This window comes from Dendropsophus ebraccatus, chromosome 9, assembly GCF_027789765.1.
Source record: "Dendropsophus ebraccatus isolate aDenEbr1 chromosome 9, aDenEbr1.pat, whole genome shotgun sequence".
NCBI classification, from domain to species: Eukaryota; Metazoa; Chordata; class Amphibia; order Anura; family Hylidae; genus Dendropsophus; species Dendropsophus ebraccatus.
In genome coordinates this window covers 90,357,474-90,376,923 of record NC_091462.1, presented here as the reverse complement: position 1 = coordinate 90,376,923, position 19,450 = coordinate 90,357,474, and the positions used below count along the sequence as shown (strand labels likewise).

Below are 19,450 nucleotides of genomic sequence, written 5' to 3'. Positions count from 1 at the left end.
ACCATAGCTCCCAACAGTCTTGGACAAGTACCCCGCTACCTCACCCTCTTCGGAAGCCCCTCCTGGGTCCCTATTTTTGAGGCGATCTTTGAATAGATTTGCTCATCCTCAACTGGTATATTGTATATATACTGGACCATCATTTCACAAAGTTATCTGCGTACACAAGATATGGGATAGCACTCCAATTATTCTCTATAGGGGCTCCTGCTGTGCTTGACATTCACAGGAAGCTCTAGAGAGAATAAATGAATAAAGGGAACCCCCCCCCATCCCACCAAGAAACAAGCTGTTAGTACACAATACTTGGTGGGATACATTTTGTTGGGATCACACGACTATCTGATGTCACTGGACCTCTTGACTCTCCTCCAATGGCAGATGTCATGATTAGAGAGGAGGGAACCTCGAGCACCATTTTGGTTTGTCCTAACTCGAACGTGCAGCAATTGATTACCGGTCACTGAGGAAATTGAATGCAACCCTAGAAAACAGGAATACAGCCATAGACGTATCCTTCATACTGCTATAAGAAAAACAAATCACTGATCTCAGGGAGACCAGCCAAACTATAACACTGCCGGCTGCTAGTGAAAGCGCTCAATGCAGTGAAGTTCTAGGTGCATTGCCCCCTGGGAAACATGAATATGCAAAAGAGGAGCCTGTGGAGCCTCATTAAGAGTCTCAAAACACAGGACTAGCCAGATATCCCTCCGGGAAGGACCCAGCCAAGGGGCAGCTCCTGTTAAGAAACCACCAAAACCACCATATTAAGTGGCCCTATAAATCAATGTAATGACAAGGGAAAAACCAAGGCCAGGTATCCATCCACAGACAGCTGCCATAAGAAGGTGTTTTTGTGGTCACTAAGTGGTGAAGGAAGCCAGTACAATACACCCTTTCTGGTTTCATATAGGTACAGACAGGAAAATGGTAGCCATATGACAGGTAAAGGACCTAATAAGAAGCAAAATATAGAACCTAAATCTCATAATCTTGGCTTCCAACCTATGGCTAGTCATGGATCGGCCGGTCTCTGAAAAGACCTGCAGTATCAGCCGGATCATCTTTGCAGCCGTAGAGTTCTGATGCGGGTGCATCTGTGCGCGTCCGCATCTGAACTCTCCATAGCACACTACGGAGCGGGCGGACGGAGCCGCCCACTTCACAGTTTGCACTGAGAGGGTTTTCTACGGCCGATATTCAATGAATAGTGGCCGCAGAAAACTGACATCTCAGTTGTTTGCGGCGCCGCGAGAGATCCTGGCCGCAGCATATATTATGTGTATATGCTCCGGCAGGGATTCCATAGAAGGAAAGGTAACGTATATTTTCATGATTTTACGAAAATATACGTTGTGTGAACATAGCCTAAGGATGGAATTTGAAGAGATAGGAAGGATAAGAGATGTCTCCACATCTTAAGAATGAAGTATGAATGGCGGCCACATAATCCTGTGATCTTAAAACGAATGTAGCTTTTCTGATTTCACCATAAATAGGCTGGCGCTGGCACGGGGATGCTCATGCTGCTGCCCTATTTTTGAACTGTGGCCCAGTTCCCGCCACGGCGTCGGTCTGTTCCCAGTCACCAGCCTGGCCTGAAGCAGTGGAAGCGGGCCGGCCTGCCCCCAGAGGGTGGAAACCCCCTACCCTCTATGAGGCGGCTCCATTTGAAAAAATCCTCCAGTACTTCAGGCCGGGCAGTGCTTGGTAATAGACCGGTGCCGTATGCGGAAACTGGGCCACGGTTCAAAAAAAGGACTGTGGCACCGACATCCCCGTGCTGACGCCAATCTATTCATGGTAAAAACAGAAAAGTATGTACGGCTGGTACATTCTCTTTAAAGTGCAAAGTGAGTCATGAATAAACCATTAGATCAACTCTGTGATTGGGCGAAGTCAGAAAGTGCAGGATAATTTTTACTTTGTCCACCTGTGTAACCACTCTTTGCCTTTCCAGACAAGGTACAGGAATGAAGATATTTTTCCGGGAGGAATTAAAAGGGTGTGAAGCCCCCTGCTAAACAGGGTGGGAGACCCACAGCCATTTTTACTGTGCACACTGCTGTGATTGAGCATAAATTTAGGCCATGAAGAGCTTTGCTCGGTGGGGAGACTGAGGGAAGTGGGGTTTCTGATTACAGGTGAGTTTGCATGGCAGGTTGATGAATAGGGCCCTCTGTCCTGGTTCAAGAAGAGGCCAACAGCGGAGGTAGACGGGTATGACAAGTGAACTGCCCATTTGTTTGCTGTGGATTTAATGTAGTAATCTTGTGACATATTTTTGCTGCTATTTGCAGATTCAGTGCACGCTAGCTGGGAGGACTCGGAGCATCGGACTGATTCAGGCGTCTCAGAATTCCTCTCCTGTCTACTGATAATCCTCCTCTGATTTGCTGTGCCAACCACAAGGCTTCAAAACTTCTGGCTATTTATAACACAAATCATTTAGCATATTACATTCAGGGGCTATTACAACATTGTGATCGTGCTAACTGGAAGAGATCTTGACAGATTGCCTTGTGACATGTCACTAAATGAGCAATTTTATTCTGCAAACAAATAGTACAAAGCAGAGTTTTCCACTGTAATAATTTACTAGTGTTGCCTGACTACCGGATCTACACGGCTCCTGCTATTCAACACAGGACTTCTCCGGGCTTATCTCAGCCACACTTCTACATACTGCAGTAGATGATAATGCCCTGGTTTCTTGCTATATTGCCTTGTATACACTTCAGCTACAGGTGGACATACACCTCGAGGCTGGGTTCACACTACGTATATTTCAGTCAGTATTGTGGTCCTCATATTGCAACCAAAACCAGGAGTGGATTGAAAACACAAAAAGGATCTGTTCACACAATGTTGAAATTGAATGGCAAATATTTGCTGTTATTTTAAAACAACGGCTGTTATATTGAAATAATGGCCGTTATTTACTGTTATATGGCGGCCATCCACTTAATTTCAACATTGTGTGAACAGATCCTTTCTGTGTTTTTAATCCACTCCTGGTTTTGGTTGCTATATGAGGACCACAATACTGACTGAAATATACGTAGTGTGAACCCAGCCTTAATAAGTGACGGCCATCAGTTATGCTTCCCGTCCTCTCCCTGTCCTCCCCATACACAGGAACATTTGGCAGAGCTGTGTGTTCCTGCATCTTTTATGAGGAGGGCAGACCGTAGCCATACTGCTCTGGCTGCAGTTTATCTCTTCAAGCACAAAGGGGACAAGCAGCAGTTTTCCACTGTGGACAGTCAAGAGAGCCCCGTATACCTTATACCAATGTACGAATCTGCCGTGAGACCTTAATGATGGCCATAAATATTCAATAACTGACGGACAAACCATTGTCCATCCCTCAATGATGTCTTTCATCTGCCATCCCACACACAGGAATGTTCAACACGGCTGAGCATTCCTGTATTTTGCATGGGAGGGGAAACCTGCGAGAGTTCTCTCACTGCAGCTTGTCTCTCACTGAACAAAGGGGTTGGCTGTGATTTTCCATAATGCCTCAACCCTATCTCTTGCAACATCATCTGTCAATGGTCGTATGGGACGGCCCTATACACCTAAGACTGACAACTGAATCTGCCGCAGGCAGCTTTGTAAATGTGTCTTGACCAACAGACAATCCTTAGCCATGTCCCTTATGGTGTGTGACAAAGAAAAGGGTCACATGTTGTGCTTTTACTATTCTTTCTAGTTACTATTTAATAATAATAGTTGTGTTGGACAGTCGATGCACCACAATTTTGGTGTATGTGGAGCCAAGAATTCTGGAATATTAAATGTGAGCTACAGCCACAGTTTTTTTTTTCTCACAGCAAATATTACCTACACATTGTTAACAATTGCTAAGAAAAATCCAAAAGACTTGCAGATTTTTTATCCGCACAGTGAACAGAGGCTCTAAGCTTCTGTGACATGGACCAAGGCTAGAAAGGCTAGAAAAATGGGTCGCAATAGAATCTCCAACCCACTGGGTGTCTCCAGTATGAATTGGCTAGTACCTACTAAAGGAGGGGCCTGGAATTTCGGAATACAGCCTATTACCTAGGCTGAATTCCGGAATTCCAGGCAGTACCCGGGCTATCTCCTCCTTCCCCACGGACCAGGAAGGCATCGGGAATCAAATGCAGAAAGTTCAACAAGGTTCGAGTTCTATAGAACCTAAGATTTTCCGCTGTTCGATCATCTCTACTCATTGATGTGAGTGGCTACAGAAGGATAAGCTGTTTGTTCCTATCCCACAGAAGAGCTACTGTAGCACAAGCTGTTGAAAAAATTACTGCTGGCTATGCTGGAAAGGTGTGGGATCACAGAGGGCATTGTGCATGGGGCTGCATAGCTGCAGAGTGGTAAGAGAGCCCATGCTGATCCCAGGCCACCACTGAAAGCATCTACAATGGGCATGTGAGTATAAGATCTTGACCATGGAAAATGTACGGTGATGAATCATGTGGATGGTGGTGTGTGTGCATCACTTACCTGAAGAAGAGATGGCATCAGGATGAACTATGGGGAGAAGGCAAGCTGGGGGAGCCAGTGTGATGCTGGGTGATGTTTAGCTGGGAAAACCTGTGCCCTGGCATCATATGTGGATGTTATTCTGACATTCTGACGTGTATTCTACAGACCCCCTTTATAGCTGCAGTAATAGCAATGGCCTTGATCCACAGGATAATACACCGGCCACACTGCAAACATTGCTCAGGAATGAGGATTGTGGCAAAAATGGCAAAAAGCTCAAGGTGATGACTTGGCCTTCAAATTCTCCAGATCTCAATCCAAATGAGCATCTGTAGACTGTGCAGGATCTTACTGCTTTTGGACCATATGAGGACATCTTCCCCTTGTTTACTTGCATTACAAAAAGGGCGACTCCACTTTTGGTCTGACACATGTTTGTGAATCTTATTAATAGCTATGTGTTATGAGCCAACTTTTACTTTAGTATTACTGGTCCCACAATAAGTGAATATTTTTGGAAGGCTTACTACCATCAGTTCCTGAGAGGATGCTGACAATAGACACTGGACTGGTACAGAGAGATGGCGGAAACATGACATAAAAAAAGCCTTGTAAAGAGGTTTTCAAACTTAAAACGAACTTCTCCTGTTATACACAGGATAGGGGACAAATTAGAGATGGCAGGGGGTCCGGCCTCTGTACCTTCTGGTGATCTCCAGATTAGTCCCCAGCTCCTTTGTTTTAAATACAGCTGCATGTACGGCACATAACCTGCGGCTCTATTCATTCTCTATGAAACCGCTGGAAAGAGCCGAGTGCTGTACTTTGCTCCATAGAGAATGAATGGAGCTGCCAGAGAGCTGAGTAGAGCACTTAGCTCTTTCTGGTGGCTCCATAGAGAATGAATAGAGCTGCGGGTCATGTGGCCACTGTATTCAAAACGAAGGAGCCAGGAGACGATCCGGAGATCTGTATTCAAAACAAAGGAGCCAGGAGACGATATGAAGATTACTGGAGAGTACGGAGGTCGGACCCCAGTGATCTCTTACTTGTTTCCTATCCCGTGGATAGGGGGCAAGTTAGGTTTAAGTTGGAACACACCTTTAAGTCAGTGTCTATATCGGATCATGATTCTTTCCTTGGGCAGAAATGATCTCTGCTTGTGGGCCAACCCATCGGTGACCTTAAATAACATAACCAAATAGTTCACTTTATTTAGGATGAGTATAATGAGTCGGTTGTCAGTGGATGTAATAATGTCAGTAATATAGCAGTGAATGTAATAATGTCACTAATATAGCAGTGAAATCCAACTCACCATAAGAATACGTCTATAGCTGTCCCGATCAATGCCCCATAACTTAAGATCCGTTTTGGCCTTGACGGTTGCAGCTCTTGGGGTGCCATAGATTAAGGCAAGTTCTCCAAAGCTTCCTCCTTCCCCAATGCTGGTGACCCACTCTCCATTCACGTAGACCTAAACAAAGGAAATGGAGGAAAGGGTTAACTGGCAGGAAATTGTTTTGCTTTTAGCCGTTGTCTTTGGTTATCTCCCGGCCTATTAATAATCTTTTTCTAACAAATTAGGGGAAAGAATAGGGGCACACACAATGACTTAATAGTTTCCTCACTTGGTCACAATAGCTTGACAACACGCTTTGAGGATCGGGTTACAGGACTTGCTGCTATACGACAATGGTTGTATTTACCCCTGGGAATTTTTCAGCTCCTGTGGCTCTCTGGGCCTCGGTTATTTTCGCTCTGCTGTTGGACACTCACGGAGTCGACAAGCAGAACTGTCACAACTCTGACCTTTTATTACACCTGTCAAACCTGAAAGCATGGAGACGTGTTGATAGCCGTAATGAGGGTGGCAGGCGAAACGCAACCCTGTGAATTGAAGAAGAGAGACTAAGGTGGCCTTTGATGAGACCTCTTCTTTGTTTCTTCAAGTCCATTTTTTCCCCTAAACCGATTAACCTCCAAATACTTGGGCTTCCAGACTAATTTTTTAAAAGTCACCAATCTCCTGGGAAAATTCTTGGGAAGCAGACTTACAATGAAAGTCTAGGATTTCCAATGCCCCCTCCCCCATGCACACACAAAAATAGTACCATAAGTCTCTGATATTTCCTATTGGGTGAAGTATTTTAATATCCTACTTACAAGTATCGGATGGGAGACTTGAAGGGACCCCCACCAATCTTGAGAGTTTAGCAATGTTTGATGGCCCCATAGAGAATTAACAGAGCGCTGGCCAAGCACGTGCACCATTCATTCTAGGGTCATTCTGTCATCCAAACAACAGCTAAGCCTTCCAACCTTCTTATCCACTTGCATGCTCAGTTTGGGCATGTATTTTCAAGGGAGACCGGCAAGTTAGCCGACTGTCCAATCCTTCTCTCCTCCATCATCATCTGTCGGAGGAGTTGGGAGGCCCCCATACACAAAAGATGCTGAAATGTCTGACAATAATTGGATTTGTATGGTGGGTTTTATCTGCATGGTTATTACCTGGTTATTATCAGTAGATATTTCTTATATAGTTAACACTACATGTGTACAATTACCCAAAAGAAGGATTCGGCCTTGGCTCTTAAATGGAGGGAGTGTCCGAATGACCTTCCTTGGTTTACCAAGAAACTACTACTATGTATATCACCTTACAACATAAGACCAACAGGGGTTCTTCTAGTGGGCCATTAAGATACTAAAAGGAGTATATATATTTCTGAGAATATGAATGACCTTGGTATACGACAACCTCTTCTATCAGTAAATGTTGCATTTCAGAAGCTCCGCTCAGCATTTGTATTACACTAACTGGGGTCCAAAGTATGAAGTCAGCTATGGAACTCTCCCTTGGCACTGGCAGCCAATGCCAATTACATTACACCTCCCCTAGAGTCAGCCTATAAATAGACCGAAAAAGCATGGCATGCAGTTGGCTATCACTCCTATGTAACATCATGCCAGTTCATTGTACCGTATCAAACATATCATTACATTCTGAGCCTTAGCGTCTCGAATGTGATGGGAATGAGCTTTGAAAGTGTCTCAACTGACAGCAAGCAGCGATGCCAGGTGGCCAGCCGGGTGTGTGGAAGATCGCAGTCGCTTATATATCAAAGTGCAGATGTTTCAATATAAAATTAAGGGGAAAAAAACTGATTTATCCTCCTCCGCTTAATAATTCTGAAAAAAAAACTCCTCAGTTTGCTATTATGTAGGTTTTGCTTGCAAGAAATGCTCTAATGACATTGAGTACATAGTCCACTGGAGTGGTGGCAAACTGAGGTGAAGGTACATTTTTAAAATTTTATATTTTTAATTGATATATGAAAATATTTAAAACAAAAAAAAAAAAACTTCAAGGGGTTGTCCAGGATTAGAAAGTCATGTAGTTAGTTTCAGTCATCAGCGTAAGGGATATAGGGCTCTCCTGACCATCCACCCACAGACAATGTCAGTGGAGATAGGGATTGGACGTGATGGAAAATCACTGCCCGACCCCTTTGTTCTCTGAGATAAGCCACAATCAGAGCATTCTAGTTGCGGCTTAAACCTTCCCCTAGAGAACAGAGGAATATTTGGCCATGCTGAATGTCCCTGTGTATGGGGAGGATTGGATAGGTAATTGAGTCAGTTATTAAAGGTGTATGGCTACCTTATTGCCATGGACTGCAGCTAAAACAGTAGCGCTACAAAAAGTCGCAGCGTAAGGTATGTATTACATGGCCTGATGACTAATTTAAGCAAACACCAATCTGCTAGATCGGCACTTGTTTAATGAGCCTATTTCACAGCTTGATAATTGTGCAGCAAGGGTTGTATATTTTATGTGCATATATTATTGGCAATGTCTGTGCAGACCTTGCCTTAAGTGTAAAATAATAATCTTTATACATACCTGTCCACGCTCACTGGTGTTCTAGCTTCTGCTCGCGCCCCACAGCCACCGCTAGAACTTCTGAGCCGGTGTCTGAAGTGACAGGCCGCTCAGCCAATCACTGGCCGGAGCCAGTAAATGGCTTGGCGACCTGTCATTTCAGATACTGGCTGTGAAGTTCCAGTGGAAGCTGTGAGGTGTGAGCAGAAGATAGAAGAACACTAGAAAGTGTGGACAGGTACGTATAAAGATTTTTTACACATTCATCAGCCGCCGACCACGCAACATTATTAGACGTAGCCATGTGTGCCTGGCAGACGATGATTTTTAAGCTGGATTAAACAACAATAATCGTTTCATCAGCTGATCGTTGTTTTTATTACACTGAGTGATAATCTGCCAAACTGGCCTGACTCAGCACATTATCACTCTGTGTAATAGGGCCCTAACCCTGGCCTTAGAGTCCTATTTCACCAAATGATTTTTCGATGATTATCGATAGACGATCTCAAACGACAGCTATGGCAAATGACCTAAAATCGTTCACCCAATTACATGGAACGATGACTGTTACTTATGATCGTTCTTGCAGTCGTCCTGTCATCGTTACTGAGTTTGTGACTGCTGCGACGGCGTCTTATTACACGTCTTATCAAACGACCAACGACGGTCGTTTAATCGTTGTCTGCTATCACACAAAACAATTATCATTCAATTATGGACGATCTAACGATTTTTGGAACGATAATTGTGCTATGCAATAGGGCCCTTACAGCTCCATACTCTGTGTACGATAGGATTCTAATTCACTGTTATTAAATATTAATGCAAAGAGAAGTCTACAGGAAAATTAAAAGACAAATTTGTACAACTCAGATTTCATATGACAAGAAGCATCGGACATCCACTAATCTTAATGACACCCAAAATATTTGGCGTAAGTCAAAAGGATGCCCCAGGCTTTGACACATTCCAAGTATCTGAAACTGAAAAAAAATGAAATTTAGGAAAGGACAGATAGTTACTATGGGCACAAGGAAGTCTATTATGTGCTCATAAAGTCAAGCACAGTAGCCGTCTCAGGTCAGTGTGGGACGCTCCGAGCCCCGGCTGGGAATTTTGTCTCTTTTTGAAGACTACTCCTGGAATGTCTTCAGATGAGTCAATGAATCTTCCCTTTCGCCCAAGGAGCAATAGAAAAGCATGAGAAGTAAATTCCCGAACTATCGTAACGTTGAAGGACTTGATGAAAGGCAGTCTCAGGGGTCTGGATTTCATGAAATGACTTACCCAACTTGACCACAGAAAGGAACAGTGAATAACAAACCAAAAACCACCTCCCACATAGTGCTACATTTGCGGGAAGCAGTGGTTTGGGATCTACTTGCTGAAGATGACTTCAGTGTTGTAACAAGTAAGTGTTAAGAGACACTCATTACATTGTGCAAGTTCTCAAGAAAGCCAATGGAAGAAGTAAGATGAAATCTCAAGTAACTGCAGCTTCTTTGGGTGGTCATTTTACATAGTCAGGTTCACTCCTCTTACCCCATGTAGGTGCGGATATAGGAAAGACGAACACTTACCCTGGAAGGAGAACTGTCTCAGTAGGACTGTCTCAGTAGGAGACATGATCTGTGTATAAGGTATAAGTAATCTGCCTATAAAAAATAAATGGCATGTCTAGAAGTTTTAATAAAAAAATTTGGCACTATACAACGATGGCAGTACACAGGGCATAAGGCATAAGAACTGTGTAAGGTAAAATTGTCATTGTCACCCACAGACCTTATAGTAAGTAACAGCATTGCAGGCATACATTCGAAGCTTTGTGTTTTTCTGTAAAATATTACCTGATGCTCTTTTATTAGGTGGCTGTGACTAGTTCTTATAAGGGGGTATTGTTAATATTGTTATATGGTGGGAATTATGGTGGCACTGCTTGAGAGTTGTATGAAAAATACTATACTACAATACTAAAATACAATACTGTAGCCTGAAGTCACTTGTATTATGTCTTTTTATACTATAATGTACTTACTGATTGGGAATTAGACTTAAGGCTACATGTGGCCCACATGTCTGGGCCCAATACAGACAAATGGGCCAATGGACTCCTGTCTACATCCCATTTTGATCTCTACTGTGTACTTTGGGTAATAAAATAATCCTATTGCAACATAAAGCTTTTCCACCTTCATACAAACAGTGGACTAAGGCTTGTTTAGTGTCAGTAGAGAAAAAGGTGGATTTCTATATTTTTTCAACCTATTGCCCTTCAAATAGGACCTTTCTACATTAAATAAGAGAAATTGTGTGGGTCCTGAAGATTGTGACTGTATTATCCAAACCCCCCGTAGCACAGTATACATCTGAGACTATAGTCATACATGCGGGAATGTTTAATGACAACCAATTAGTAAATTTAATTCAATCCTTAAATGGGCACTCTTTAAAAAAAAATGACATATGTTAAAGACATATTAAAAGCTTTGATTGGTTGGGGTATGGGTGTTCACACCTCCACCAATTGATAAATAAACTTTACTATTTGATTCACTATGGATGCTATTGGACATTTTTATATCTCTAGGATATGTCAAAAGGTTTTTTTTAAGTGACAGGTACACTTATCCACAAGATAGGTGAGAAGCGTCTGAATAGTCAGACTGCAGGAACCCTTACAATCATGAAAACAGGGGTCTTGAGGGCCCCTGCTTAAATAAAGTGGCTGTAGAATGTACACAGGTAGAGATGAGCGAACCGGGTTCGGGTTCGAGTCCATCCGAACCTGAACGTTCGGCATTTGATTAGCGGTGGCTGCTGAACTTGGATAATGCTCTAAGGTTGTCTGGAAAACATGGATACAGCCAATGACTATATCCATGTTTTCCACATAGCCTTAGGGCTTTATCCAACTTCAGCAGCCACCGCTAATCAAATGCCGATCGTTCGGGTTCGGATGGACTCGAACCCGAACCTGGTTCCCTCATCTCTATACACAGCAGTTCCTTTCAAACTGTAATGGACTGCCAAAGACAGCCAAGTACAGCTCCCAGCTGATCAGTAAAGATGAGCGAACTTGCCGGATTTCTGGTTCGTATGAACCAGAAATCTCGGCGTCTGACTCCCGCTGTCTGGCCGCTCCGTGCAGCAGGTGGATACAGCGTAAGGAACGCCAGGAAAACTGGGATACAGCCATTGGCATTGGCTGTATCCCAGTTTTCTAGGCGTTCCTTACGCTGTATCCACCCGCTGTACGGAGCCGGCAGACAGCGGGAATCAGATGCCGAGATTTCTGGTTCATACGGACCAGAAATCCGGCAAGTTTGCTCATCTCTACTGATCAGCTATCCTGTGGATAGGTAATAAATTGTCATTATTTAAAGAAGACCGGCCAGTTTTCCTCTAATGCATCTGTTAATAATCCCCCAGCTAAAACAATTATTGAGCATCTTTTTTTCTCTGAATTGTACCATTCCTCTATTATTCCTCCAAAACACTGACAACTAGGTGGTAGCAGTTGGGGGCGTGTCCCTTCACAAATCTCACACTGTCCAATCAGTGCTGATACAGCCAGGCTGTGTAGGGACACACCCCTTGGACAAGAGAATGGTAACACCCAGTTGTTAATTTAGTCATAAATTTCAGGGTGGAACATCAACAGAGAAATGGCACAATGCAGAATTCTTATATATAAGCATCCACTATTAACTAAAACGTCAGCAGAGCTGCCAGATCCCCTTTATGTATTACAATAAAAAATACATTTCCTTGGAAAATCCTTTTAAAATTAGGTATACTTAAAGATAAATTCTGCTGCTGTGGCCTCCAACTTTCCATCCTCTTGCTTCCTATAAAATAACTAAACTGTGTCACTGTGAATGTTCCTGGGATACCTCTGATGTGCCCATCCCTTAGTGGTCAGCCACATGAAGGCCAATGCTGGCTGCAGATAGGGCCTCTTGTCCTCACATGCGCTTTGTATCAGAACTGTGACCATCATGACACTAAGCTTTGATGTGAGCTGTTCTCACAGATCTTATCGCCTCCGACCGTCTGTATCAGCAACCAGTGTACGTATCACTGTAAAGCACGCGGCCCTTACCGGTGAGTAATGAACCAATGTAAACTGAGAAGAAGAGAGATGTTTGCGCTGTAAATGGTTTCACTTTTAGCCCAGGCTTTGGGTTTCTTCATGGCGGCCTTTATGTGGCTGAGGCCATTCCTGAGGTCACCAGTAATGCCGGGCTGCTGCATACTCCCGGTGTTTTACACAGAAAGAGGGAGAGCTGCCCGCAGAGTCCCAGGCATGTTTCTACATCTGTGTCCTAACAAGTGACTCTTTCAAGTGGTTAAGGAAGCACGCACTCATCCCACTAACACATCCCCTTCACACGTACTTTCATACAGATGTGCGAAAAGATACAGGAAAGTAAATGTCACTTAAGGGGGTGACATAGCTAAAGACTGGATCAGCAAAACTACAGTGTCCCAGCTGCTGCGGAACTACAACTCCCAGCAGGATCTTTTACATCACAAAGCAGATTTTTTCCATGAAGTGTGCCTTAACCTCTATTTTTTCCATTACAGGGTTTGTCCAGTTTTAACTGAGAGTTAAATAAATTAAATAAAAAAATAGTCACCTGCCACAAAGTGGTTTCTCTACAAATTGCTAGACGCAGAAGTGACCCACCACGCAGCGGCTGAGCAGGAAGTGGTGGGCAGCGAGGACCATGTCAGGATGGCAGTGGTGGGGATTGAGGCAGATAGGAGTACAGTTTAATTTTTTTTATTATTGTTAACTTTGGCCTGGCCCATGTTAGAAATAAAAATATAACAGTAGACAACCCCTTTAATGATACAGGATAGTTCAGACACAGACACAAAGCGGGAAGAGGAGCATGCAGATGAATGCTCACTCCCCGACTGATACAATCTTTGACATGTTCCTACTAAGTCTTATAAGTGACAGGTACACTTTAAGTGAATCTTTAGGCACCAATAACCTCCCTTCACCCATATGTTCTGGTGCCAGTATTTGCATAAAAAAAGATATTTAACTCCAATGATGCTGTATTGAGGCTGGGCTTAGAGCATTTGTGCCCTAGGCCTGCATCTTCTCTCTCTTCTTCAGAGGCTTAAGATAATCTATCCTAGGGGCATGGCTAAAAAGATAAGAAAGGGGCGTTGTAAGCACAGATGCTTTTGGCCCCGCCCCTTTGACACAGTGCTGTCGGAATCAAGTATCTTTTTATTAGGCTAATACAGACACAAGAGAGACATGGACCCCAGGAACAGACATGGATCTCCTCTGGCAACACAACTTTATCAGCAGTTTGGGGGGCGTCAGTGCTTACAGATTTGCTTTAATGGGGATATCCACTTTTTTAAAAACCCATTTTTATATACCCTATTAAGGCATTCCAAGTTGAGAGAATCCTCAACTCTCTTGCTCAGAATGAAGATTTGTTACGAAAAGCATATTTTGCTCTGGAGGAACTGTTCTGTTTTGTCAGACAGCTGATCTGTATGAATGAGTACTGTTCAATGCCTAGTTTTCCCTCTGGTTGTGCTGTAGATGGACGGAACACTTCCTATTAGACAAAGCAATTTTTCATTTTCTACGATTAACTTGAAATCGTTCACCAAAATACACATAACAATAGCTGTTTGTTACAATAGTTATTGTGGTCATCCTATCCTCGGTTATCGGTCGCTCCTGAGTGATTACACGTAGCAAAGGACCGAACGCTGTGTACTGAACCATTAACAATGATTTTAGGGTCAGCTCAAAATATGTGATTAACGACACATGAACGACTTTTCGTTAGTCGTTTTAACGCTGAAATCATACACATAGAATATTGCTTAATCGAACGATAATCGCTCGTGTAATAGGGCTCAAACTCTCAGGCTTCCCCACAGACTGATCACTGGGATTCCTGGCAGAGGAGTACTTATAGTAAAGGGACCCTCTAACAGAAAGGACTTAAAGGTGTCTGCCCAAAACATAAAAATATCAATGGTAGCAAATCATAAGTCAAGCTTTATTAGTTATGGTGTTTACTGGCAATTTTCTTCCATATTGGTTGTCACTCTTCAACAACTAGATGGCCCTTTCTCAGCAAGTCCTGCTCATAAAAAGTTTGTCATCCCAGTCATCCCATTGATTTCACTTTTCCTGTAAACCTCCCGTCCATACATTTCCTGTCTGCAGCCTCAGCTAGTACTAATAAAGTAATCCTTATGATCTCTGCCGCTGTGATACATCTTCTGCCCCGTATTAATAGACTCAGCGTGTCATCACTTCTGTTCAGTTGCTCTACGCTCGCTTCAGTCACAAAGACAGGTCTGGACATTTTTCTATTAGATGTGTGGTGTGATGTGTTAATGTCAGATAAGGTCTACGCTATGTAACGTGATGCTGGCTCTTCTCCCAGATAATGCTACTGCCTAAAATATTGGCTGCCAATTACATAACAGAATATCAGGAAACACCCAATATGAGCTAGATACTTTCCACATGGGTGGAAATGTGTGGCAGACACACATATACCTGTAGCTGTCAGGGCATGCTGGGATTTATAGTTTTATCCAGAGTGCCAAAGGTTGCAGATGTACTGATGTGACGTAATAGAAAATGATCTAGACACCTGAACATCCCATCCATATGTGCTTGTTAAACAACTTATTCCAAATCCACAGGTATTTGGAGATGGCACCCTTCACGGTTCTAGGGAGGCTTCCTACTAGATTTTGGCACACGATTTGGAGAGAAGGTTCTTTATTTGTGCCAATGATGAATAATAAAGTTGGGCATTGATTTCAATGTATCTTGAAATAGTAAGATGGGTTCAGCTTAGGGCTCCATGTTGGCCCGTTGAGTTCTACATGACCTTCCACAATCCAGCCACTTGTTAAACAGGTCTGCTAGAACTGCCTAAAACCTCTGTATGTTCTTAAAGTGGAAGCAGCTTGCTGAGCCATAAGGTGGAAATATGCAGATTTGGTCAATCATTCCTGAATTGTAAACTGTCCTTGGATGAAACATCAGCCATAAGAGCTCTTTGTTGGAATCTTCATAGACTGAGTGTATGTAGAAAGGCTACCATGTACTTTGCATGGCACAATGCTATGACCTCATTTGTTAGAAAGGTATCATCCAAGAATAGCACCAGGTCGAAAGCTACTCCAATGTTTGGTATCACCCATTCCACTTATGTTACGCCAATAACGCATAAACATGTATGAAACCTACTTATAGCAAAGTACAGCACCGAAGAAAAATCTTTTTGGTCAGCTCTTTCAACTAATGCTCACTACCTGCCTTTGCCTGTACCAGACTATATTGCAGTTAATGTAATGTTTGTCCACCCCCTTTTAGATGACACTCTTTCTGCCTTAATAAACATCACGCTAGACAAGTAATGTTACCGCTAACTGTGCCAAGCAGGATGTCCATTTAAAACAAACTGGGCTTGCTTATAACCAGGACACCGTAACTCTTCAGGCCTGTCTTATAAGGAATTTATACAAAGGTATTACCAGGTACTATAACACAATGGCATTAGTCTACTCTCTGACATCTAGTGACAGCTTCCCTTTAAGAAGATTATAACGAGAATGCACTTTATGTGGTTTCACAAGATGCAAAGACTTTGTTAATGGCCCCTATGGCATCGTGTCCACTGACAACATGTCCGTTCTATGAGTCTAATGGTACCTGTCACCAGACATTTTTTTATATGCAGATCAGATACATGATTCAGCTTTAGAAACAGATACTCTGTTACTCTGTGTTCTGTAACAACTATTAAGTCCATTTATACATTGAGAACATTGCGCATAAGGTTACCAGGAGTCGAAATCTTGACACCAAATTATGATTTCATTGTAATACAAAACCTATCAGTGTTCCCCTATATCTGTACTTGGACTCCCCCAGGCCTGATGGGACTATATCACTCTATTCTGTAAGCTCCAATGGGCCACAGATGAGGCCAGAAAATATATTAAAGCGGGCCTGTCAGCAGGAAAACTGGAGACATCAGTAAGCAGTGTATAGATCCTCATCAGGATTCCCGACATACCACTTCAATAGTCTTTTCCATTGGCAAGATATAAGTCTTTTTATTAAAGGAGAAGTCCCGCAAAATTTTTTATTAAAGTATTGTATGGCCCACAAAAGTTATACAAATTACCAATTTACAATTATTACAGGAAATGCTTATAAAGTGCTTTTTTCCCCTGCACTTACTACTGCATCAAGGCTTCACTTCCTGGATAACATGGTGATGTCACTTCCTGGATAACATGGTGATGTCACACCCCGACTCCAAGAGCTGTGGCTGCTGGAGAGGATGATGGCAGAGGGACACAGAGGGACACAGGGCACTGGTGTGACACTGAGCATCCCTCTGCCATCATCCTCTCCAGCAGCCACAGCCCGCACAGCTCTGGGAGTTGGGTCGTAACATCACCAAGTTATCCAGGAAGTGACATCACCATGTTATCCAGGAAGTGACATCACCATGTTATCCAGGAACTGAAGCCTTGATGCAGTAGTAAGTGCAGGGAAAAAAGCACTTTATAAGCATTTCCCGTAATAAGTGTATATTGGTGATTTATATAACTTTTGAGGGGCAATACAATACTTTAATAAAAATTTTCACTTCTCCTTTAATATGCAACTGAGGCTCCAGTGTCCAGGGGGTGTTCCCCAGCATGGCAAGACCCAAGTAGGTCTATTCGATGTCTTCTTTATCACCATCCCATGACACACTTGCATCCACCTACCCCATCTGACTAACAGCCACTATATATAGAAGACATGGGCTGGACTTACCTGGGTTCTTGAGTCTCACTTTAACTAGAGATGAGCGAAGTAAATCTGACTAATTCCGATTCGCAGCGAATCAGGCATTTAATTCGCACATGTTAGCTTATACTTACGCAGTTGCCAACATTACGCAGTTGCCAACATTACGCAGTTGCGAATATTAGGCAGTTGCGTACATCACGAGATAAACGTTCGCATGTTCGAAAATGATTGTTATAACCATTCCGATCATCAAATTGTTTGTATCTGCGAACACGAACAATTAGCAGCATTTTCGTACGAACATACGAACATCTACAAACATGTTCGCTCGCCACTACTTTTAATGAAATTTGTTTGTATGCAAGCCGCAAATATTCGCAAATTTGTGTAAATATTCGTGAACTTTGCGAAACGAATTTTCGAGTGATTCGCTCATCTCTAATTTTAACATTAGGGCTTATATTTTGTAAATGGAGATGACTATTGGAAAACAAAAGGTATACCCAGAATCCTGATGGTTACCCTTACCTAGCCATGTGCTCTTTTACACCTTGGTTTTCCTGCTTATGGGTCCACTTTAAGCTGGCCATACACATTAGATTATTGTAGGCTGCAGGATCGTCTGACTATCTTTTGTATACGTGGGCCTCTGGCTCTCCAATAATGAAAGATGTTGGAGAAGAGAAGGATCGTGTAGCTGGATTTTGATGTGCCCCATCAAAATATTCTCATGGATAAGAATCCTGGCAGTGTCTTATTCTCTTTACCCTATTGAGATCATATGCACAACCAACTGTGCATGCATGTGTATGGGGTAGTGTATGCCACAACTTAAACCTCGACAGGTCCAACAAAGATAAACTAAACTAAATCTGTAGGGCCAACCGTCAAGTAATCTTGGTGCTGCTATAAACCTATAGGGGGAGATTTATTTTTTTCACCCCCAGGCTGGCAGTTTCTCATAAGTCTCCTGTTGGCTATCAGTTCTGCCGTGATATATGGCTTGAAATATACAGTTTCCTAATTTTGCTTTTATTGTATACATAAAAAGATCTCAGTAGTGAATGTGCAGTATTACTCATCAGGCTGAATGTGACCCATTGTCTGGAAGGGGTTACATACAGTACAGATTAGTAATATCCTCGCTTACAGCATGAGTAAAGGAGGGCTTTGGCAGAGGAAATTGTCCATGGCTATTCCCGTACCCACTAAGCAGAAATGAGCCACAAATTACTAATAAACAAGTTCCCTTCAGTGTTAATGTCCCCCTCAGGTGCATTCCATCCTGGTGGCCTCCGCTCCGCCGAGATAGATCCCTGGAGGTTCTATTACTTAACTGGAGGTAAAGTGATATCCTCTTTGTTATGGAGTTAAGACCGATAGACAGGCTGCATCATTAGTAAAACACAGGGACTTAACACCATTTACTGATTCTCAGGAACCTTTTTAGAGCTTGTTAAATCATTAGTCAATAGTTTGTCTCCTTCTGAGGGTGCTAGGCCAGGACAACAGGAATTAGTTACGGAATATTTGTCTTAGAATAATATCACTGCGCTGGCTGAACAGACTATTCGCTGTTTAACCGGGGTAGAAAAGGAAGAGAAAATAGAAAAATTACTAAATAATTAAACTTGGTGACATTAAACTAAGAAAACCACCTAAAAGTGATCTTCTAATATGTGTTATATATTTTTGGAGTCAATAAAGTTAGACTTTCACCAATCAACCCTTAGGCCACATTAACACAACGTATCTTTTCCATTAATCACGGTCGTTGTTGCTAATTTGCAACAACGGCTGTGATTAATAGAAAAGATACACTACATTAAAGTCAGAGGAAACCCGGCTGGAGTGTATACACATAGTATACCCTCTGGATGAGATCGCTAGATGCTGCAGGGAAAACTGACATGTAATTTTTTTGTGGCCACTGTTGATTAAATAGCAGCCGCACAACACTGACAGTTCACTCAATGGAAAGTGCGGCTCTGGACATACTTTTCATTGTGTGCAATGAACAATGCAATGGTGCGCCTGCATCCCAATTCAACAAAAGTGAAGTTCTTCCGGCCGGTACTGCAGTATCAGCTGGGATGATCTTCACTGACACCAGTCGTTCTGTGACACGGCCGGATCACAGAACAGCTGCTGTCATAGGTTGTGTGAATGTGGTCCAAAGAAGCACCCCCATGGCTTTGCCGTGTTCTCAGAAACTACCCTCATTGGAAGCACCTGAACATAAAAGGCCCCTA

The 19,450-nt window shown here is 42.9% G+C and overlaps 1 protein-coding gene across 2 annotated transcripts in view; it reads right to left on the bottom strand.

The window, feature by feature from the left end:
- Positions 1-19,450, bottom strand: part of PRKAR1B (protein kinase cAMP-dependent type I regulatory subunit beta) — a 145,210-nt gene that overhangs the window by 36,582 nt on the left and 89,178 nt on the right. For both annotated transcript variants that reach the window (XM_069983843.1, XM_069983844.1), the window contains exon 7: positions 5,807-5,965. In XM_069983843.1, coding sequence (XP_069839944.1) covers positions 5,807-5,965 — 159 coding nt within the window. The remainder of the gene's footprint in view (positions 1-5,806; positions 5,966-19,450) is intronic.